At 40.0% G+C, this 23,902-nt stretch overlaps 1 protein-coding gene across 2 annotated transcripts in view; it reads right to left on the reverse strand.

Annotated features, from left to right (window-relative positions):
- The window catches only part of EGLN3 (egl-9 family hypoxia inducible factor 3), a 54,581-nt gene that overhangs the window by 25,152 nt on the left and 5,527 nt on the right, over window positions 1-23,902 (reverse strand). The window contains exon 1 of one of the 2 annotated variants that reach the window (XM_060759348.2): window positions 22,775-23,681. The exons of the other annotated variant lie outside the window; for it this stretch is intronic. Coding sequence (XP_060615331.1) covers window positions 22,775-23,131 — 357 coding nt within the window. The 5' untranslated portion in view covers window positions 23,132-23,681. Of the gene's footprint in view, window positions 1-22,774; window positions 23,682-23,902 lie in introns of those variants that run through there. 2 annotated transcript variants of the gene reach the window in all.

Here is a 23,902-nt window from a genome sequence, read left to right on the forward strand (position 1 = left end):
ACCTCCAGATTCGAACCTCCGACCCATCTGTCTTCACAAGGGTTTAACCCACTGCGCCACCAGAGGTGATAAAAACTATAAACCTGTAATTTAAGGTGTAATGCAGAGATGAACAACTTGTAACCCTTCAGATGTGTTTGGACTGCAGTCCCCATCAGCTCTAGCCAGCAAACCCAAGGGAGTAAAATGATGGGAGCTACAGTCCAACAATGTCGGAAGTCATCTCCTATTGCTATAATGATCCTACAAAATAATGAAATAAATGCACTTTCAATACTATATATTTAGAAATGTGAAATAGCTAGGTTGCCTTCTTTACCTGATAAATCAAAATAACAACCTGTCAAAGTTATAAGTTTCACCTGATCAAGTGTAAGTTTTGCTATACCACTATGTCATATGGATATTCATATTTCTCAAGACATTGTATGTTGTTCCTCCTATTACAAAGTTCTTAACTGTTGAAATAAGAAGCCACAAAATCACACAATTACAGTAGCCAAGATTTCTACTTTACAGAAGACAATCCCCCCTCCCCCACCCACCCTGTGAAGGGCTGTCCTTTGTTTAAAGGCCAAGTCTGGTTTAAATAACCGAAGGGATAGAAAGGATCTTAAATTTGCACATCCAGACCTAGCACTTGGATAGCAAACAGACAAGGTATGAATGTCACCTTATGAGTCTTCACTATGGCGAAAAATTAGTATGATTCTATTAAAATCATACTAATTTTATCCAAACATCCACCTGTATGAATAAATCACCATTACAAAATTATATGAAAGTCTTCATGTCAAATGGTTGTCCTTCTTCCTCTTGTGGGCACTGCATAATTCATCATTTAATACTAAACTGAGCCTTAGGATGCATCTACACTAATAGAATTAATGGTTTAACACCACTTAACTGTCATGACTCTATGCTATTGGATCCAGGGAGTTGTGTAGGAGCACCTAAGAGCCATGAGTCCTGCCTATGGATCATGTCCACTGTCTTCATAATTCAGCAATATGAAAAGTCAGAGGAAAAAAGTCACATTGAAAGAAAAAGCAAACCTGCACTACAAAATAATAATCTAGCTGCTTGACTTGGATATCTTCAGGTTCAGAATGCAATATAAATAGAAGAGATTCCCAAGAGCTTCTTGTGATCATTAATCACTTCAGAGGTGAGAACCCTGGGAAAGTAAGTGATTTTTCAACAAGCTGATGACAAGAGACTAAAAGCAAACCAAGAGTGGCTGACTCCTGAAACTGTATTTGTACTGCTGGCCAAGATGATCTACTGTAACTGGATACTAGCTTTTGCACATTTATTATTATTTAATTATTTAGAACTTTTATATCCCGTTCAATGCTAAACAATAAATGACATTTTAAACAACATACATAAAACAATAGGTTCAAATACATGTAAGTTAAAATACATATAAAACCATTTGCCAAATTAAAAACATCGTCCAACTCAGTCCGCATATTGTGGTCGAATAATTTTAGTCTTTACCAGTCTCAGCTGTCAATCTGCAAATGCCTGATTCCAAATCCAGGATTTCAATTGCTTCCAGAAGGTCAGGAGGAAGGGGGCAGACCTAACTTCATTCGAGAGAGTGTTCCATAGCCGGGGGCCACCACAGAGAAGGCCCTGTCTCTCGTTCCCACCAAGAGTGACTCTGAAAGTGGTGGGACTGAGAGCAGGGCCTCTCTGGAACATCTTAACATAGCAAGATACCACCACCACCCATCATCAAATGTCATATTTACACAAATGCTCTGCAAATTAGCTCTGCCCAGGAATTGCCTGGTGCACACAACTTCACAATGAGTTGTTTCAGTTTTTTAAAAGGTGTATAGAAGCACTTGAGCATAGTGCAAACTGTACTTGTGAATGGCTGCGCTATTTATTTATTTTTTATTATTATTTATTTATTTACTATGCTTCTATGCCGCCATTCTCAGCCCGAGGGCGACTCACGGCGGTTTACAAAATGGCACAATTCGATGCCCACAACAGTACAAAAATAATGTAAACATTAAAAACATTTAACACAGGTAAAACAGCTATACATAGATTGGGGCTTCCTTTCATTGTTCATGACAAACAAATCTGTCCATTAAAATGAATGTGCGTTTCATGAAAAATAATATTGTGAGTGTATTTTGTTCTTTTTATACCTAGATACAAAAAAATGATCAGTACTGTATTAATCTACTCCTACTAACATTTAATTCTTTTGTCTTTTTAAAATACTCCAGTTTTTCTCAAATACTATTTTGTTGTTTCAACATCGCAAACCAATCTCTTTTGTAGCCTTTGCTACACTTTCCACACCTTTGTTGGTCTCTTATTTATTTTAAGCCTTATCTTTCCTTTTATGTTGTTCCAGCCATGTTCCTAAGCTCTGATCTTAAGTGAACTCATTTAAAGTAAGTTCTATTGATTTCAGTGGGGTTTGTATTAACAGGTATTTACATGGAAACGAAACAATTCACACGTGATTTCTGTATGGTACAGAGTGCTGCATCTTAATAAATGTTCACAAAAAACAGTCATAGTCTAATGTCACACTGTGTTGTGACTAAGCAAAAGAAAGCAAGGTGCAGACATATAGACAAAAACATTGGTTAAAATAGCCAGGTTAGCCTAACAATTTATTTATTTATTTATTTATTTACTACGCTTATATACCGCAATTCTCAGCCTACTGGCGAGTCATTGCGGTGTACAACAGCTCACTATTGTTGTTGTTGTTGTTGTTGTTGTTATATTATTATTATTATTATTATTATTATTATTATTATTAGCTTGTTTATTTTACAAAATGCATAGGGTTGTAGGTGAACTACAACTCACATCATGCCAGGTTAACCCCTGAAACTCCATCAGTAGTTGTGTGTGCCATAGGAAAGGGTAGGAAAGTGTTAAGGGAAAGGCAGTGGACAGGCTTATGCAAATTCCACGCCAATTCCACAATGGAGAAAGAAACCCTGGGATATCCATTCTGGAGGAAAAACTGAACATCTAAGATGAAATTGTCCCCAAATGAAAGCACCCCTTGGGTGATGGGCAGTATGTTGTTTGGGGAGGACATTAGCAGGGGATGGGCGACATGTTCATGGCTCCTACTGAAACCTGAATGTCCTTGGAGGGAGTGCTTTTGGTGGCTCCTCAGCACTGGGAATTGTGGAGGTGGGAGGCTGTCTGTGTAAGTGGATACCTCCGTCACATACACATCTTCATTTTTATTATGTGTATAGATGGATAGATAGAAGATAGATTATTATTGTAAAAAAAAAGCATTTGTATGGGCATTGAATGTTTTCCTTCTTTGTGTGTAAACCGCCCTGAGTCCCCTCAGGGAGAAAAGGAAATCTATAAACAAAGTTTATTAGTATTATTTATTATTAACAATCGTGGAAGCTGGTGTTTGTCATGCCAGTAGGATGGTGAGCCTATCATGAATTTTAATCTAAACTTTCCAGGATCTTTCCAAGATTCCAACTATATGTATTTTGGGGATAATGTCCATCATTTTGGACAGTTAATAAACTTTATCTGTAACCCACTCTATTTTCCAGGGGGTTTCTATAATGTTCTTAGTAAGTTTAGGGCTGATTTATGACTCTACTGTCATGGGGAATCTACCAACCATCACTGCCCAGCATTATCCATATGTACACCAGTTTTTTTGCTCCCTTATCATGAATTATTGGCATTTTGTCTTGCCAAAAACCTACAGCATATAATATTTAGTAAAAACAAAATACACCCTACTCAAAGTAATCTGCCATCCGCTATTTTTTTTCAATGAGACAAAATTCATTCTGAGCTATAAACTACCAAAAAACCAACACACACACACACCCACAACCATAATGACAGGCATAGTACTAATTAATAATACACTACTGCTTCAATTACAAACTGTGTTAACTGTGTTAAAGCCATGCTATAAAATCTAGCTCTAGACCAGATAAAGGGTCAAGTCTGTTGCTAATGCAATAAGATTTATATCAATGGCTCATTGGTGTTACCTGTGTAATCAATGAGAAATAAATGTCTTAAGATGTATAACCTACCATGGAGGAGCCCTGATTATTTTCTAGTTCATCGATCACACTGGAAACCGCTACACGAAGAAAGCAAGAGTATTAATCTCCCAACCCAAGAAGCAACACCCCCAACCTTTTTTCAACAGAGATGTTTTTCCACTGGCTGTACATATGTCTTTTGCTTTGGATAGTAACCCTGAAGAGATGCTGCCACCATCTGACAACAACAACAGTGTTTTCTATGCTTTGGCAATATCTGCACTTCACAACAAGGCTACACCATAGCATAAAACAGAGGTAACATTTAAATACAGACTAGTCAAATTGCCCAAAGCATTTGTAGTTTAGCGAGGCTGTTAAAGGCTCCTCCCTAAACGACAAACCCCAGGATTCTGCGGGAGGCAGCAACTGGATTTACAGTGGATTCATTCTCTACTGTGATGAAATAGTAACAGTGAAATTCCACCTCTGCTCTACTAACATGGCAAGCATCAACCAGTAAAAAGGTTCATTATCCTCTTAAATTTCAGAGTAATGTGTATCAATGTATTTGTGGCAACTCAAATCAACATATAAGCGAGTCTTCCAAACTAACTTTGCTAACTAACTAGGTAGAATGCACAGGGGCAGAACAGATGGGCTAAGTGCTTAAGGAAATGTATTGTCTAAGGCTTTCATGGCCGGAATCACTGGGTTGCTGTAAGTTTTTCGGGCTGTTTCACCTGCATCTATGGCAGGCATCCTCAGAGGTTGTGAGGCTTAAGGAAATACTGAAAAAATTAAAAGAGTTGTCTTGGGGTGCATCTACACCACAGAATTAATGTAGTTTGATGCCACTTTATCTGCCCTTACTCAATGCTATGGAGTCCTGGGAGTTGTTTGGTTAAGCACCAACATTCATTAGCAGAGAAGGCTAAGTAGTACCTTGCAAATCTGTATTTCCAAGAATCCCATACTACTGAGCCCCAGAAGTTTTTTTTTCCATATCAGAAGCGACTTGAGAAACTACAAGTGTGAGAGAATTGGCCATCTGCAAGGACACTTCCCAGAGGACATCTGGATGTTTTGATGTTTTACCATCCTTATGGGAGGCTTTTCTCATGTCCCTACATGGGAAGCTGAAGCTGACAGAGGGAGCTTATTCACACTCTCCCCGGATACAAACCTCCAACCTGTCGGTCTTCAGTCCTGCTGGCACAAGGATTTAACCCACTGCACCACTGGGGGCTCCTGCCATGGCAGTTAAAGTAGTGCCAAACTGCATTGACTCTACGGTGCAACTACACTTCTTCGCAGTGGGATCAGAAAAATAGTTGAAACAGCCTACAGGGTTTTTTTGCAGTTCACTGCGTTGATGAACCCACTGCTTCTCAACCTATAAAGGGGGTTGGCACTTGGAATATCCATGTTGAATAAACCATTATTGCAGATTTCTTCCTCTCCCCAGTTCTTTGTACAGTCGGTGCTGCTTCCCACTGTCCATTTTTGAGGAGGATCTTGTTTTGGTTAAAATGTGTGCATGTAGTGGCGGTATTTGCACACTTTTCAAACACGTACATTTTATCAGGCCTGTTTTGCAAAAGTACAGGTTTCTGAACTCCAAATGCATCTCATCTACATCTATGGATAGCTCTTGACGTCTCTTCTAATTCTATGGTTCTATTTCTTGGTGGAGATGACCAGAGGAATCTCCCAAAACAAAACAACACCTGATGCAGTTGATTCCTCAGTGTCCCACCCTCATGTGGAAATAGAAACTTCCTAACTTCTAGATGCTGGAAATGAGAGCATGAAACACATATTTATGTTAATAAGCTTTTACTTGAGTTACTTAAGCACATACTTTACTGTAAGACTTTGAAGGCTTATGAGAACTTTCAAAAAAGCTTTTATAGTAATGGAGATCTTAACAGACAGAGGTTTCCCCAATAACAGAGCATCTTATTATAAGATTTTGTTTCATCCGCCAGTGTCTAACTCCTGTCCAGATTCTCAGAGACTCTAACTTCAAGCACATCTTTCTTTATCTATCTCTTTATCCAATTTGCAGTGCAATGTAAAACCCCAATTAAGTTGCATAATGGGCCAAAATGTAACTAGAACTAGCAGAAATTATATCTCAGGCATAAAGTAGTCTAGGGGCCCTTCCACACTACACAAGCGTAGCACCATATCCCATGTTAAATAGCATGGCTGCATTCTGAGATTTACAATTCAGAGAGTAGTATTTGGATGTCTATGTCTGGGAGTTTATCCATCAGCCAGTAAAGGTGAAACAATGTTGCTGATGGAAATATAATGAGTATAATTGATTTTGATTGCCAAAAATCTCTTGTGCTGATACACTTCGGAGTTTATATTAAACCTTGATCCTACAGGGATTAAGTGAAATTGTCTCATTTATGCTGAAGCATGTTGGGGGTAATCTCAGTGAAACCTATAATGAAATAATCCTTGGGATCCAGTGCACCTATGGAAAAGGCAGAGCTGTTGACTTTGTTCTCTAAACAGAAGCACCTCCACCTCATGCTGCCCATGAGATATTGCACGCCATTGCCACTGTTTGGAAAACAAAGGCAAAAGTAATGTGGAATTTGAATGACGCATTTCTCCAGATCAAAGTCAATGAGTTATAGGTGTTCCTGCATCTAATTATACCTGCTAAAGACCTCTTGAAGCAGAAAGGCACGCATAACAGCAGGCCTTGAGTGCTGAATATGATCTTTGGCCAAGTATCGAATTTTAATTGCTGAAATAAAAATCTGGCATTTCTTGTCCATAATGAATATAGGATTTAATTTAGAATTAGTCTCATTTTACGGCAGTGCTACTCAAAATAGTGGACCATAAACTGTTATCTGTATATAAGCTAGCTGCTAATCCCTGGCAAATTTCCATAAATCTAAAGCAATTGTATCATTAAAATTATTTAGAAATAATTATAGCATCATATTTAGAACTATTTTTTGAAAACAAATCTATTTATTTATTTATTTAAAGCATTTATATTCCATGCTTCTCACCCTGAAGGGAACTCAAGGCGAAGCACAACATAAATATGGCAAATATTCGATACCGGAATAAAAACAAACTATAAATATACACAAACATTAAACTCAGTTGTATCCACTTTAAACTCAAATTGTTAAAAACCATCTCATATCAGCTATATTAGATTATCACCTTACTGCACTGTCCCAAAGTTTTGGTCCCACAGCCAAGTTTTTGCTATCTTTCTAAAGGACTGGAGGAAGGGAAATGATCTAATCTCGCCAGGAAGGGAGTTCCATAGCAAAGGCCCAATCACCGAGAAGGCCCTATCTCTTGTCCCTGCCAATCACACCTGTGAAGGTGGCGGGACCGAGAGCAGGGCCTCCCCAGAGGATCTTCGTCACCATGGTGATTTGTATGGGGAGATGCATTCGGATAGATAAACTGGGCCAGGGCCATCTAGGGCTTTATAGGCCAAAGCCAGCACTTTGAATTGTGTTTGGTAGTAAACTGGCAGCCAATGGAGCTGGTGCAACATGGGAGTAGCATGCTCCCATGTTATTAACCTGGTTGCCTATTGTTGGACTATTTGAAGCTTTTGAACAGTCTTCAAAGGCAAACCCACATAGAGCACGTTGCAGTACTCTATACTAGATGTATTACTTAAAACAAATTATTTTAGCCAAATATTTGGGAAGTAAATCCAGTATTAATAGAATAGGACCAATGCATTAAATGGGGCTCATTACAACTAACTTCAATCCTATTGGTTTTAATGGGTCTTCTTTAAGCCCTTATTTTTCAAGTAAAATGCATATACTATACTATGCTATGGAGATAAAAAAATCTTAAAGATAACTAGTGCAACACTTTAAAAAACAATCATGTAAATCTGAAAATTGCATTAATTTGCAATGAAACTGAACAGTTTAGAAACATTGTGTGAATTTTAAAGAAAGTTTATTTTTATTAATTTAGAAAATAGTACATAGTATACTTATAACCAGCCTTTTAAATACCCTAAAGACACCAAATATTATCTGATTTTGGAAGCTAACGAAGGTCATCCCTGGTTAGTACTTGGATGAGATAAATACCAAGTGGTATAGCAGGCATGGACAAGCATTATGCCATTTTCAATTTTTATACATCTAAAAACTCAAAATTAAAGAAATGCACATTCTAAAATGTCTACAACTAGGGCTCATTTTCCACGGTCCTGTGGTCATTTATATTCATAGCCTGAAACAGAAATACTGGTATATGTGGTCTTGCTTTTTCACACTTGCTTGTAGGTTAATGTGGCACGGCCATTAATTCATTTTTATGAAACTGCACGTATAGATTTAGCTGTTACAATGAGGGTCGAGAAAAATATGCCATATTTTTATTTATATATTATATATATTAAATGATTAAAACTGATTAAAACTTTTTAAAATGTCAGAACTTATTTTAAACAAAAAATCAATTTGTATTTACTTGACATACCTGGAAACCCTAGGATGCACAATGCAGCAAGAAGAGGAGGCAAGTGGTATCTGTGGAGAATGGCATAAGCAGTTGGTTCATTCAAATGGCTAACAAAATCCCAGATCTTAGAAAAATTACCGGGGGGGGGGGGGGGGCTATAGCATGGTATAGGAATGTAGTCCATAAAAAAAAAATCTGTGACTGTAAATACAAAACTGAAAATAGTATACCCTCAAAACTGTGCTCATTTGGCAAAGACAAATCATGTCATTTTTTTTATAAATTGCTTTCAAGATGTTCCACTTTCTCTTCTTCCTACTTTTGCCTTTGTTCTTAGTTTATTTTAGTTGCGCAGGCTGAATTCAAGATGCAAAAGCAAGCTGCACTATTTAATTCAGAAGGGAGGGGAAGAGACGAAGGAGTACAATCTTGCCCTTCCCAGTAGGTTCAGGCAAAAGCAAACTGCTGCAGCCTCTTCTTGCTTTTGTAGCCTTCCTCATCAATAACTTTTGCCATCTTGACCACACGGTTCTGTTTTCATCTGTGAAATACTGAAGTGCATGAAATGGCAGGACTATTCATTTGTACTTTCAACAAACACACACTTAATTCTTTGCTAACCCAAGATAAAATGATCTACCCATAAGCTGAGGACACCCTTTGGTTTACTCCCTTCAGGCCTACATGCCTGCAAAGAAAAATGGCACATAACTGAAGGAAGTGATTTTAGACGGAAATAAAGATACCAAAGTTAATTGTTAACTCAATTAGACACCTGGAATTCTTTCTACAAACAAACAGGTTTACCTTTCAGCAGACACTCTTGCCTGCATCAATCAGGGTAATGAACATCCGTGCCTTTCCATTCATTAGGGACCATTTTAATGAATTATTCATTTCCAAAAAAATATTTCTGGAGTTGAAGAGAATAATGTTTAAATATATAAGCAAACCCAAACAATCCTAATAGAGGAGTACAGGAAGCTGTGTTAGGACCTCATCACAAAAGCCCATGGATTCGCCATGCATCATAGTTTGCAAAAATGACTCTCTTGGGCCACAATACTGAAAATGTACATGTTGGCTGGCCATTTTCTGGAGCTGAAGTCTAAAACAGTAACCCTTTCCAAGTTCAAAGTCCAACCATTGGTCTCTCCAGCCCACTACTGTCTACAAAAGTGAATGATATTTTTGCATGGCTTCAGGCAAGGATCCTACTTGTAGCCAAAGAACATTCCTAGGACTTTTTATCTAGTCTCTATTAGCTATTGACCAGATTTGCTTTTGACAAGGTTCGCTTAGCATTTGCTAGAATTCTATGGAAGACCCAGGCTTATATCTTATCTAAAGCTACTTACCTCGACACTAAAATGTGACTTTAAAAGAAGACAACTCTCAAGAGCAGGCATGGGCAAACTTTGAACCTCCAGGTGTTTTGGACTTTAACTCTGAGAAATCTCAGCCAGTTTACTGGCTGTTAGGAATTGTGAGAGTTTAAGTCCAAAACACGTGGAGGATTAAAGTTTGCCCATGCCTGCTCCAGAGGGACAAGGATATCATTACTTTCTATAGTTTAGCTTATCTTCTCTTCTAAGTACAAAATGTCCTTAGACAAACCACACTCTCTCAGCCCCAAAGGAAGGTAATGGCACACCTCTTCAAAACAAATATTGTCAAGAAAACCCTGCGATAGGTTCACCTAAGGTTGGAAATGAAATAAAAGCACACAACAACAACAACAGATACATTGTTACTACTGATGCATGGCTTGTAAATATTTGATGTTCTAAAATTAGTATACCACTATTTATTTTATATTAGTATACCACTTTTTATTTTATTTCTATATTTGTTAACAGTCAAATTGCACTAGTCCAATCTTTATTATTTTATTTATTTGTTTACTTTCTTACTTAATTTATACCCCACCCCACCCCCAGGATTCAGCTCTGGGGAAAAATGGGATTTCAAGAAATGTCTATCAGTATATAAGATATTTTAGATTAGAAAGAGATATCTTTCTCAATCCATTTAAAATATTTGAACACAAAAACAAAGTCATTAAAATTGATCTAAGGTGTCCTATTTGTTGCAGATAACATAGGTCACAATTACATAAGATAATCCGATTCCCAAAGCTTTGTAATGCAAATAGAGAGCCCTTGGAAGCATCTATAGAAAGAAACTGCGAGGCAGAAGGAGAGAAGCTTAACCCTTACTCTGCCCACTACTTACCCTCTGCAACATCTCCTTTTCTATTTATGCTTGTGTAAGCTGGACAGTGAACTATCAAGAAGAAAATGAAATCATTTGAAACGGGATGCTGGGGGAGTATTCTGTGGATAGCATGGACTGCTAAAAAAACAAATGAATGGGTCCTTGAGAAAATTGAACCTGAATTCTCCTCCAGGCCTCGCCTTTTGCATTAGAATTTTATTTATTTATTTATTTATTTATTTATTTCGAGCACTTATACCCCGCCCTTCTCAACCCCCTAGGGGGGACTCAGGGCGGCTTACAAAAGGCACAATTCAATGCCTAACAGTTCACAAAACACACAAAATACAATATACAAAATACAATATAACAACAACAACTATAACTAGTTAAAACAATCCAATTAATACAATAGCAGCAATAGAAACCAAGATTCATGCTTTGGAATCCTCACAAGATGGCATTTCACATAATACAATTATAGCATCATTATTCTACTTTAAGGGCATCATCACACTCGAGCATTTATCCACTTCAATCCACTTTAAATGCTGTAATTGCCTCCTGCAGAATTCTGGGGTTTGTAGTTTAGGGAAGCCCAGGGCTTCTCTGGATGAGCAGTTTAAAGGTCTCTCCCTAAACTACAAACTGCAAACCCTTGGAGAGATCTCATTCACAAGGTCATCATAAATCAAAGTTGACTTGATGGCAAATGCAAACTAAACATCTCTTTCTGGCTGTTTTTCTAACCTCTTATGTGAAGGAAATAAAGCTAGCCAGGAGAATGGCCTGAAATAAGACACAGCAGGGGAGAATGAGAGAGGTAGGGGAAGCATCCAATTTTTCTGTTGTCGTTGTTGTGTGCCTCAATGCAGAGAATTCCAACTTATGAAGACCCAAAGGCATATCTATTGGTTTTCTGGGGCTGAGAGTGTCACTTGTCCAAGATATCCCAGCAGGTTTCCATGGCTGAGCCAGGAATCAAATGCTGGTCTCCAGACTCACAGGCCCCATCTACACTGCCATATAATGCAGTTTGAATCCCACAATTCATAGCAGCTTACCAGTTAAGTTCTTGTGAGTCTTTTCGGGCTATATGGCCATGTTCTAGAGGCATTGCTCCTGACGTTTCGCCTGCATCTATGGCAAGCATCCTCAGAGGTGAGGTCAGGATGCTTGCCATAGATGCAGGCGAAACGTCAGGAGAAATGCCTCTAAAACATGGCCATATAGCCCGAAAAGACCCACAAGAACTTAGTGATTCCGGCCACAAAAGCCTTCGACAATACAGCTTACCAGTTGTTAGGAATTGTGGGAGTTGAAATCCAAACACCTGGAGGGCTCAAGTCTGCTCCTGCCTGTTGTAAACTTATATAATACAGACTGAACCACATTGAACTGAATGTGGTTAGTTCAACTTAGTTCAATGCAGTTAATCTGCATTCTGAAAATGGATTATTGTTGTTGTTCATTCATTCAGTTGTTTCTGACTCTTCGTGACCTCATGGACCAGCCCACACCAGAGCTCCCTGTCAGCCATCACCACCCCCAGCTCCTTCAAGGTCAATCCAGTCACTTCAAGGATGCCATCCATCCATCTTGCCCTTGTTCGGCCCCTCTTCCTTTTTCCTTCTATTTTCCCCAGCATAATTTCCCTTCTTCTCATGATGAACTGGATTATATGTCTGCGTAAATGGGGCCTTGACTCATATAATGCATTTGAACTGCATTATATGGCAGGGTAGATGGAGCCATAATCCAATGCTCAAATCACTGCATCACACAGGCTCTTCTACCCAGCTATTAACCCCTGCATTTACATTTCCCCAATAAACCCAGTTTGCTAGGGTAACTTGTGTTCAACAGATTACTTGAAATCCCTTTCTTACTTGAAATATCCTAAATACTCTGAAAATTCTGTTCCCAGAAGCACCCAAGAGTTCATTAACGCTTTTCTTTTTATCACTTTTCATTTTTGCATGTTAAATGGTCATCTGCCATGACTAAGAGGAAAAAGCAGGTCTTCAGCTTAGTTCCACAGGAAAGGTCACCTAGAGTTTAAGCAATTTGCAGAAATTCTTTTTCCCAGTAAGGAAAAAAAGAGAATTGTCAATGGCAATGTGACTGATTGGGGCCCTGATTAACAACCTGATTAAAAACAAAGCAACAGAGTAGATGGAAATACTCCAGGGACTTTGGCTTTTAGCTAGAGCCTTAGGCAACCTATATTTTGAATCTAATAGCAAAAGATTTTTTTTAAAAAAAACAAAGAATACTGCATATCCTCATAAGCCAACTAAAAAGACAGAAAAATCCATTTGAAATCTTTCAAATGCAAACTTTCTTCATCTGGAAATTTTTTTAAAGCATGCAGGGGAAAGGAGGTGATGGAAGAAGTGGCATTATTAGAGTACAGAGGTATAGAAGTGGTATGGAGGTATTCTTTTGAGGATCTGAGAGACTGAAAACAGATGGATAACATATGATCCTACACGTAAGAATAATTTTGACCAGCCTAATAGACTTTGGAATTTGTCTTAAGGTCAACATATCTTGGAAGGGAAGCTATGAAGGAACTAGATAGAATCCTCAAGTACGAAGATATATGCTTGAGTATCAAAGCCATATTCATTTATGCCATAGTATTTCCAGTTTCCACATATGGCTGGGAAAGTTGAGACAGCAAAAAAGAATGATAGAAAGTAAAATCAAGGCATCTGAAACATGATATTAGAGGACTTGGTGCTATATATACCATGTACTAAAGAGACAAATGAATGGGCCCTAGAGTAAATCAGGCCTGGATTCTCAATAAAGCCAAGATGACTAAACTTATGCTGTTGTACTTTGGACATATCATGAGATGACTAGGCTCACTGGATAATGCTTGGTAAAGCAGAAGGCAATAGGAAAAAAGGGACACCACAATACAGGTGGATGGATCCATTCATCAGAGCATCCGATTTAATTCTTCTCACCCACAGAAATTAAACTTGGGTGTGCACAACTACATTTTTTTATATTTTCCTATTAGCCTTACCTGTGTCCATTTTTTTCTTCCTGTCTGCCTGTTATCTCTATGTCTGTCAAAAATGATGTTGTACCTATCTTGAGACAGAAGCCTATTGTTTTTATAATGTACATGTCTCTGTAATATACACTGTACAGCTATATTGATGTGTGAGAGATACTCATATAACAATGTGGCAGTTGAGGAATTTGACATTTTACATCAAAATCCAGCATTCCAACTTCTGTATCACTTTAAATAACCTAAGACCCACTTGCTCCAAAAATGTTTTGAAAAACTTGAATATTGTGAATACTTATTTATTTAAAAAAAATAAGAACACAGCTTGAGTTAGAAAAAAAACATCATTAAATTGCATACCATTTTAATGCCTCAACTGATGTTCCAAAAAATAATACAAAAACAATCAATCCCTGCATATAATCAACAAGGCTAACTAATCTTGCCTGACAAACACAGATATTAACATCGGTTCTGACACAGAGCCATGGCAACTGCTCCAGGAGCGCTGCCAAAACTGGATTCCTCCGTCTGATATCATAAAATGACTTGTCTGTTATATTTACAGTTCCAGTGGCTATGGACCCGAGCTGATGATAACTGGGCATCCTGGCTGGCTGCCAGAAGAACAGATTTGAACCAAACCATTATGCCAGAACATGTGCATTTGATTAGAAAAAAAGAAAGACAAATTATGCGTATTTCTCCAAGATGGCAGTTTTCATCAGACCTTCCATTGTAAACTAATTGTCAAGCATGCTGCTTTGCAAGTATCATCACAATCCTTTGTAACCTATTATAAACAATCATAGCTCCAAAAGCAGGACTCCTCAACAACCAAATAATAAATCTCACTCAGTCTGCAGTGAAGGATTCAGACCCAGAGCAGGAATAATTTTTCAGGTGATTAAACATTTAGTAATAGGAATGTCTTCTTTCCACAGTATACTTGAGTATAAGTCAATGTCTTGGATTTCGTCAAGGACAGGTTTTGGAGCCAAAATTATGGATGAAGGTAGGACCCATGCATTTTCACATTTTGACATTTATAATGGAATTTATAATGGAAGAATTTATAAATGAAAATAAAGAAATACACCAACATGAAAAAGGATAAGAGAGAAGTACAAGCTTGGTTTTCCAGACCATGGTTTGGTGTATTGTCCCAACTAAAGAAATGGTTGACAGCAGAAGTTTTTAGCTTGCTGTCTGAGGTCCTATATCTCCCCCTACCCACACCCCCATGCACAATGTCTTCAGAGGTGATGTCAAAAGAAAGAGATCCTAGAATCTAGGGACCTGAATATTGAAAGGCTTGTAAGTGCCTTTGCAGGGATTTGAATCTCCGAAAAGACAATGGCAAAACGCTTTTAGCAAAATAGGGGAGGTTCGCAACTTGGGATGTCTCCTGGACTCATCGCTGAGCCTGGAACCCCAGGTTTCAGTGGTGGCCAGGAGAGCATTCACACAATTAAAACTTGTGCGCAAATTGCGCCCATACCTTGGGAAGTCAGGATTGGCCACAGTAGTCCACACTCTGGTTACATCCTGTATAGACTACTGCAATGCATTCTGCATGGGGTTGCTTTTGAAGACTGTTCAGAAGCTTCAAATGGTCCAATGAGAGGCAGCCAGATTGCTCACCCAAGCGGCATACAGGGAACATACAACTCCCTTGTTACACCAGTTCCACTAGCTGCCGGTCTGCTATCGAGCATAATTCAAAGTACTGGGTTTAGCCTATAAAGCCCTAAACGGTTCTGGCCCAACTTACCTGTCCAAACGTATCTCTTCCTATGAACCATCTATAAGCTTAAGATCCTCTGGGGAGGCCCTGCTCTTGATCCTGCCTTCTTCGCAGGCGCGTCTGGTGAAGACAAGAGAAAGGGCCTTCTCAGTGGCGGCCCCTCGGCTGTGGAACTCCCTTCCTCCCTAGAGATATTAGATCAGCCCCCTCTCTCTTGACCTTCTGTAAGAAAGTGAAAACGTAGCTTTTTGATCAAGCTTTTGGAAATCTAGTGTAATAGATAAACACAGATTTATGTGCAACTGAATATTGGAACGGCTCAGACTATGACTTTGGATAATGAGGTTAACAGTGAAGGTATTATTTTATATGTTTTAAAATGTCTTAATGTATGTATTTTATTATTCTGTTTTAAATGTTGTTTTTAGTTGCACATTGTTGAAGGCATCAAATGTATGCTTAGCTGTAAAGCCGCTTTGAATCGCCTCCGGGTTGGAGAAAGGCGGGGTAGAAATGTCGTAAATGAATGAATAAATCTCAGATATTGTGCATTTGTATCACAATAATAAATAACAGTACGCTCATGTTCACAGTATAATACAGTATAATTTTACTATCTATAACTGTGAAAGGTGTGTACAGCTTATGGTTTTCTTCTTGCACTGGTTCATATATTATTTTAAAGATTGGTTCCTTGTTCATTCTTCATGGGAACATTCATACTAGGTTTGAAACTGTGCAATCCTAAATATCTATACTTAGAAGTAAGTCCTACCAAGTTCAATCAGAGGAAAATAAGCAATATTAATCAAATGAAATCAATCAATTAATCGAATGGGACTTAGTGCCTAAGGCAACAATCTTACTTACAGTAGCCTGTAAGTGAGATTTATCATCTTGGCTTTGGCAAGCATTGGATTTCTCTTTCATATTCACTCCCCCAATATCATGCATTAAAAGGCCCCTAGGTCCTAATTTCAGTACAGTTGAATGAGAACAGATTTAGTGCTAGAATCACATTCTGTCATGTTTTGTGGCAATATTTAACAAGCCACAACACTGAGGTCTGGTAAAGTCTTAAAACCATAATGTTTCTTAACTGTATTTTGAAGATGGGAAGCTCCCTCTTTTCATATGCAGTCTTTTATTTCCTATGCAAATTCACCTTCAATTCAATTTTTTGGTTAAATGCGATATACGTATCTGCACACTTGTTCTGAAATTCCTAATAGCCATAACTGGATACGAACTAGTTTTCAATCATGGATAGAAGATGGTTTAAGAATGATGGTTGGACCATACCATGGTTAGTGAAATTGCTGGTACAGGCAGAACACTGTAATAACAATAACAAGAGGGAAACATCCAATATTATGGCTCTAAAATGTACCAATGAAACAAGCTGGAAAACAACAAACATGGAAAACTGAAGCTTTGGACTGCCTTGTGCCATTCAATTTCAGTTCTTTGTTCTCACAATTTGCTCACATGTTCCACCAACAAAGATATGGTGGCTGTGTGACCAGACATTCAGTGAGTAATCTATCAATGCAATAACAAAATAGGGAATAGCATAATGACAAATTGGAACGGCCACGGACTATGATATTGGATTGTGTGATTTTAAATAAGTGATTTTATATGTTTTAATGTTTGTTTTAAAGTATATTTTGATTATATGTATTTTATGACATCAAATTTCTGCCTATATATGTAACCCACCTTGAGTTGCCTATGGAGTTGAGAAGGGCAAGGTATAAATATGGTAAATAAATAAATAAAATGATTTCTGGAAAAAAAATGGTGCACATTTCATGAGAATGGAATTGCACAGAAACATCTGATCAGCAACAACTAGCTGGAATAGGTGGATGCATTGGTGCAAAAATTGAATTAAAATATACTTTAAAATGGTATGTGTACAGATAGCTAGGGATCAGTTTTCAGCTACTTATTCACTTTTCTGGGCTCTTAGGAAAGTTGCTATCCTCAAGTCCTCTGTGTTTCTCACAGGTATATGGGCAAAAACATGTTTCTGTAACCCATTAACCATTTTAAACTTACTTGCAAGTGATTCCTGCACTCTGCAACTTTCTTCAGAAGTCCTTTTGAATTCAAAGACATGCCCTAATTAGTGTACTTACATATTCCACCTTAAGGGGCTTTGCACAAATGGAGGGAAAAGAATACCACTGCACTGTATTTTTCTAAAGGGACCCCGCCTCCATCCCCATCAAGGTTTGACAAAATTCTTAAGTAAGGGCAGAAATACCTAAACACATCAATGAGAAGTTAAGATGGCCAGGGATGATAGAATATTAACTATGAAGGGGAAAAGAATGAAATGCTGGTGGGAGGAAAGTTGAATGGAATGTCCTGGAAAAGAGCATGGCTGGTTGAGAACATGAACAAAAGCCGCCCTTCTACATTTTTTTTTCAAGCCCCCCTCCCCCCACCCGGCTAAAAACTCAAGAGTCATGCATTATTTTTAAGCTTAATTACTACCAAAAGATGAGTTCCAGTAACATTTTTGTTTTTAGAATTCAAGGAAATAGCTGTGGATTGGTATGCCAAGCTATCTTTTAGCAACTTTGAGACAGAGAGAAAGAAATTGGTACAGACAAAAGGTAGGCTCTTAGGAATGGTGGGAGTTGAAGTCCAAACCACCTGGAGGGCCAAAGTTTGATACCATTTTAACTGCCGTGTTTCAATGCTCTGGAATCCTGGGAGCTGAATATACAAAAGGTCTTGAGTCTTCTTTTCCAAAGACTACTATTGCCTCACCAACCTACTGTATCCTTAACACAATTTCACCCCACTTTGACTGCCAAAGTCCAATGCAATGGAGTCACAGTAGTTGTAGTTTTACAAGTTCTTAGCCTTCTCTAGAAAAGAATGCTGGTGTCAGGAAGCAGCATGGCTTTGAAGATAAAGGGCCATTCTGTGTTAATCAAAGTGGCCAATTGTAACATTTACGCTTGCCTCAAACAGACAAGAGTTATTTCTCCCATTCTGGACATTCTGCAGATATATAAATTCCACTTGCCTAGTTTTCAACAGACCTCACAACCTCTGAGGATGCCTGCAACATATGTGGGTGAAACATCAGGAGAGAATGCTTCTGGAACCTGGCCAGACAGCCTGGAAAACTCACAGCAACCCAGTGATTCTGGCCATTAAAGCCTTTGACAACATGTTGTCAACAAAGTTTGAAACAAAAGAATACCAGCATTATTATAGGTTCCCTCTGATGGCAATTAAACAGGAATTATGTTATATATATATATATTAAAACTTTTGCAGTGTGTCGATGTAGTCCTAAACACACTTAGTAAGAAATAAACCACAAACACACTTACTAAAGGGTAACCCGAACTGAGCTCAAGAATTCTTATTTTAAGCATGCAAAATTTTGGAGCAGATGGATACCAGAAGTTTGGAAGCAAAGCCACAGTTTTACCAGAGCGCAGGACCTTCACAGCACAAACTTCCAACACCAGAAGGAGTTGATGTTTGCACCCAGGCGTCTGTCACTTTTTAGCAGAAATTAATTTATTAATAGCTGTGGGTTTTGTTTTATTTACTCAGCTGTGCAGTGGCCTCTGCTGGTACATATGTGCATAAATTAGGGATTAACTTTATTACCTCTCTAAAGACAATCTAAGCTGCTCAGAAGCCTGACAAGCACTCGGCATAGGAGAGGACCATGAACTGATCCAAACTACAGCTTAGCGGAAAGTGACAGGAAGGGAATTTGTTAATCTCATTACACAATGGACTTTGGTAAACTTTTGACGCCATTCCAAATAATTTTGCTTTTCCAAAATAAAAAATGGCAAGAAGCCGGTCTATTGTTTTAGCAGTAAAAAAAGAATACCTGTTTAAAAGGTGAGCAAAAGTTATATTTCAAAAAGATGAAAACCAAAAATATATAACACATTGCATTTTACTTCTAGTAGACACAGTTTGCCAAAGTGGTATAGCCTCCGTTGAATCAACTCCCTCCCTCAATGTGTATCATAAACTCAGCTCATTCATATGTATGCACTATTACTTAGAAGTGAAAGATCCTTAAACCCCTAAGACATTTTCCTTGGAGCTACTTCGACTGCAATGGAGCATGTTTACAAGAACCTATTTAGAAATGCAACTTTAGAGAGGAAAAAAGTGGAAAGAGAAGGATACAGCTATAATGACGCCTGGGATGCATCTATACTAGGCATGGGCAAACTTCCATCCACCAGATGTTTTCGACTTCAACTCTCACAATTCCTAACAGCCTACTTAACAGCCAATGCTCTTCAGCAGAGGAGGCGCAAGACCCATAGCATTGAACCATGACATGAAACTGCATTAATTCTACCACGTTGCCCACGTAACAACACCATGTTGTTCTGAACTGTTAGTAGGCAAAGAGATCTGTGACAGCACCTTAGAGAATGAAGTTGATAACCATTCACACATCAGAGCTATGGCAGTCTGACACCTATTTACCTGTTACGGCTCAATGCAATGTTATCCCGGGAGGTTGTGGTTTGGTCAGGCACCAGGACCATTTTGGCAAAGAAGGCGAAGGACCTTTTAAAACTATAACTCCTAGGATTCTATAGTATTCAGCCAAGGCATTTAAAGTGGTGTAAAAATGCATTCAGGTTCTTGTAAATATGCTTCATTCTGTCAACAGGAGTACTTCCAAGTAAAAATTCCTGCCAATGTTTAAGAATCTTTCACTTTTAAGCACAAGGATTTTTTTTTTCCCATGTCAGGAGCAACTTGAGAAACTGCAAGTCACTTCTGATGTGAAAGAACTGGCTGTCTGAAAAGACATTGCCCAAGGACACCCAGATGTTTTCCCACCCTTGTGGGAGGCTTCTCTCAGGAGCTGGGGCTGACAGAGGGAGCTCATCCATGCTCTCCTCGGATTCTAACCTCCAACCTGTCGGTCTTCAGTCCTGCCAGCCCAAATGTTTAACCCACTGCACCACCAGGGGCTTCTATAGCACAAGGAATGAATACAGTAAAAACAGTCCCCAGTGGCACAGTGGGTGAAACCGCTGAGCTGCTGAACTTGCAAACTGAAAGGTCGTAGGTTCAAATCTGGAAAGCGGGGTGAGCTCCTGCTGTTAGCCCCAGCTTCTGCCAACCTAGCAGTTCAAAGACATGCAAATGTGAGTAGATCTGGCGAGAAGGTAACAGCGCTCCATGAGTCTTGCCGGCAACATAACCTTGGAGGAGTCTACAGACAACGCTGACTCTTCAGCTTAGAAACAAAGATGAACACCAACCCCGAGTCGGACATGACTGGACTTAACGTCACGGGAAAACCTTTAGGAATTGTGGGAGCTGAAGTCCAAAACACCTGGAGGAAGCCTGAAGTTGGCCCATGTCTGGTCTTGCCCTTGTACAAAGGCTCTCTCTTCCTTAGAACCTCATCTGGATAGCCATAAGTTTGCTATACTTGCTACAGAGTGATGGAGCATTCAAAGACATAGCTCCAACATTCTGGAATATCAATGTGCAAAAGGATCTTGTAGCAATGTATTGTCAAAGACTTTCATAGCTGGAATCACTGGGTTGTTGTAGGTTTTTTGGGTTATATGGCCATGTTCTAAAGCAGTGGTTCTCAACCTTCCTAATGCCACAACCCCTTAATACAGTTCCTCATGTTGTGGTGACCCCTAACCATAAAATTACTTTATTGCTACTTTCATAACTGTAATTTTGCTACTGTTAAGAGTCGTCATGCAAATATCTGACATGCAGGAATTGATGTATTCTCGTTCACTGGACCAAATTTGGCACAAATGCCTGATATGCCCAAATTGGAATATTGGTGGGGTTGAGGGGGATTGATTTTGTCATTTGGGAGTTGTAGTTGCTGGGATTTATAGTTCACCTACAATCAAAGAGCATTCTGAACTCTACCAATAATGGAATTGAACCAAACTTGGCACACAGAACTCCCATAACCAACAGAAAATACTGGAAAGGTTTGGTAAGCATTGGTCTTGAATTTTGGAGTTGTCGATTACATCTAGAGAGAACTGTGGACTCAAACAATGATAGATCTGGACCAAACTTGGCACAAATACTCAATATGCCAAAAATGTGAACACTGGTGGAGTTTGGGGAGTTGTAGTTGTAGTTGCTGCAATTTATAGTTCACCTACAACAGTGGTTCTCAACCTGTGGGTCCCCAGGTGTTTTGGCCTACAACTCCCAGAAATTCCAGCCAGTTTATCAGCTGTTAGGATTTCTGGGAGCTGAAGGCCAGAACATCTGGGGGCACACAGGTTGAGAATCACTGACCTACAATCAAAGAGCATTCTGAACCCAACAACAATAGAATTGAGCCAAACATTTTTTGGCTCAATTCTATTGTTGTTGGGTTCAGAATGCTCTTCCCACACAGAACCCCCATGACCAACAAAAAATCCTGTATTTTCTAATAGTCTTTGGTGACCCCTCTGACACCCCCTTTGTGACCCCCCCCCCCCGAGATCCTGACTCCCAGGTTGAGAAATGCTGTTCTAGAGGCATTCTCTCCTGATGTTTCACCTGCATCTATGAGAAGCATACTCATGAGGTTGTGAGGTTAGGGTTAGAGTTAGGATGCTTGCCATAGATGCATGCAAAACATCAGGAAAGAATGCCTCTAGAACAGAGGTCCTTTACCTGGCCCTCGCTCAGGGTCAACCTAAGTCTGAAATGACTTGAAAGCATACAACAACAACAATAACAATCCTATCTCATCAGCCAAAAGCAGGTCCACACTTCCCACTGAAATACTAATATGTTTATATTTGTTCTTCATTTTAATTATTGTATTGCATTTAAGTGTTTTTTGCACCACAAATAAGATATCTGCAGTGTTCATAGGAATTCATTCATTTTTTTTTTCAAATTATAATCCAGCCCTCCAACAGTTTGAGGGACTGTGTCCTGGCCCTCTGTTTAAAAAGTTTGTGGACCCCTGCTCTAGAACATGGCCATATAACCCAAAACCCTACAACAACCCAGATCTTGTAGCACTTTAGAGTAGACATGGGCAAACTCTGGACCTTCAGGTGTTTTGAACTTCAACTCCGACCATTCCTAACAGCTTAAGCGGCCGAGGAGAAGAAAGGAGCCTGAGGCTGTTAGGAATGGTGGGAGTGGGAGTCCAAACCCCCTGGGGGGCCCAAGTTTGCCCCTGCCTGGTGTAGATGCACCCTTAGCCTGAGAAGCAGCAGGCAGCCTCGTCCCAGGGAGGGCTCTTCTTCTTACCTTGGACCTCTCTTTGACATAGTATTTGCCCAGCCGACTTCCACAGTACATGACGAGCCTGTCGATGAGCGAGAGGAGGAAGTGGATGGCCTCGCAGCCCTCCTCGGTGCCGGCGATCCACTTGATCTGGTCTCCCCGCAAGTGCCTCTTGGCGATGCCCTGCCGCTGCCCGGCCAGCTGCCCGTCCTGGAGCTCCCCGCGGTAGTGCATCTGCTTCACGCGCGACAGGACGCAGTCCCCGACCAGCTCGCCCAGGAAATTGTCCAGGTAGCAGAAGCCCATGTCGTGCAAGCAGGGGACGATGTAGTCCAAGGCGATTTTCTCCAGGTCTAACCGCTTGAGATTCCCCAACGGCATGGCGGGGGGGGGGGGGGGGCTCCCCAAACAAGCCGAAAGTGCCCTGTGTTATTTAGCAAGGATTCAAGTCAGGCAAAGCAAAGACTCGTGTCAAGGAAGCCCCAAGGCCCATTCAAACCAACCGCGGCATGTTTAAAAAGCCATAGATTCCCAAGAGGATCTGTTTCAAACTTATCCGCAAAGTTTGGCCAAAGTTTTGGAAGTCTTCCGTGCGGTCCGCCTCAAGGAAATTGCTGCCTCTCCTCCTCCGGACTGACCCTTCTCTGACTATCAGGACTAGCGCCTTGGCAAGCAGATGATTACTGGAAGAGGAAGCTCAGGAAGCCCTTTTTCTTATCTGCTTCGAGACCGGAAGATCTCAGCGCGTGTGGACACTCCCCTCCCCGCCTCCCTCTCTCTCTCTTTATTTATTTATTTTGGGGAGGGAGGAAAAGTCCGGCCAACTCCTCTCCGTTTTATTTACCAAGGGAGCAGATGGCCCCTCTCTGATTAATACGTCTGCTACGTGCAGAATGTGTTCCCACTTCCCAACCACGAGCCGCACGTGGGTGGAGTCCCGGCCAGCGCGGGGACAATCGCTACGCCCCGCCTCCCCGGCCCCGCCCTGCCAATCAAAAGGCAGACGGGGCGTGGCTTCTGACCGCCGGCTGCTTAAAAAGCCCCGCCCCCGCCAGGGTTCACGGCTGGAATCATTGTGTGGCGGGAGGCGAGGAGAGAGAACGGCGTGTCTGGGGAGGCGGGGCTTAAAGGAAGGGGCGTGGCCACCGCCAT

Source organism: Anolis sagrei, chromosome 1 (assembly GCF_037176765.1).
Source record: "Anolis sagrei isolate rAnoSag1 chromosome 1, rAnoSag1.mat, whole genome shotgun sequence".
Lineage (NCBI taxonomy): Eukaryota > Metazoa > Chordata > Lepidosauria > Squamata > Dactyloidae > Anolis > Anolis sagrei.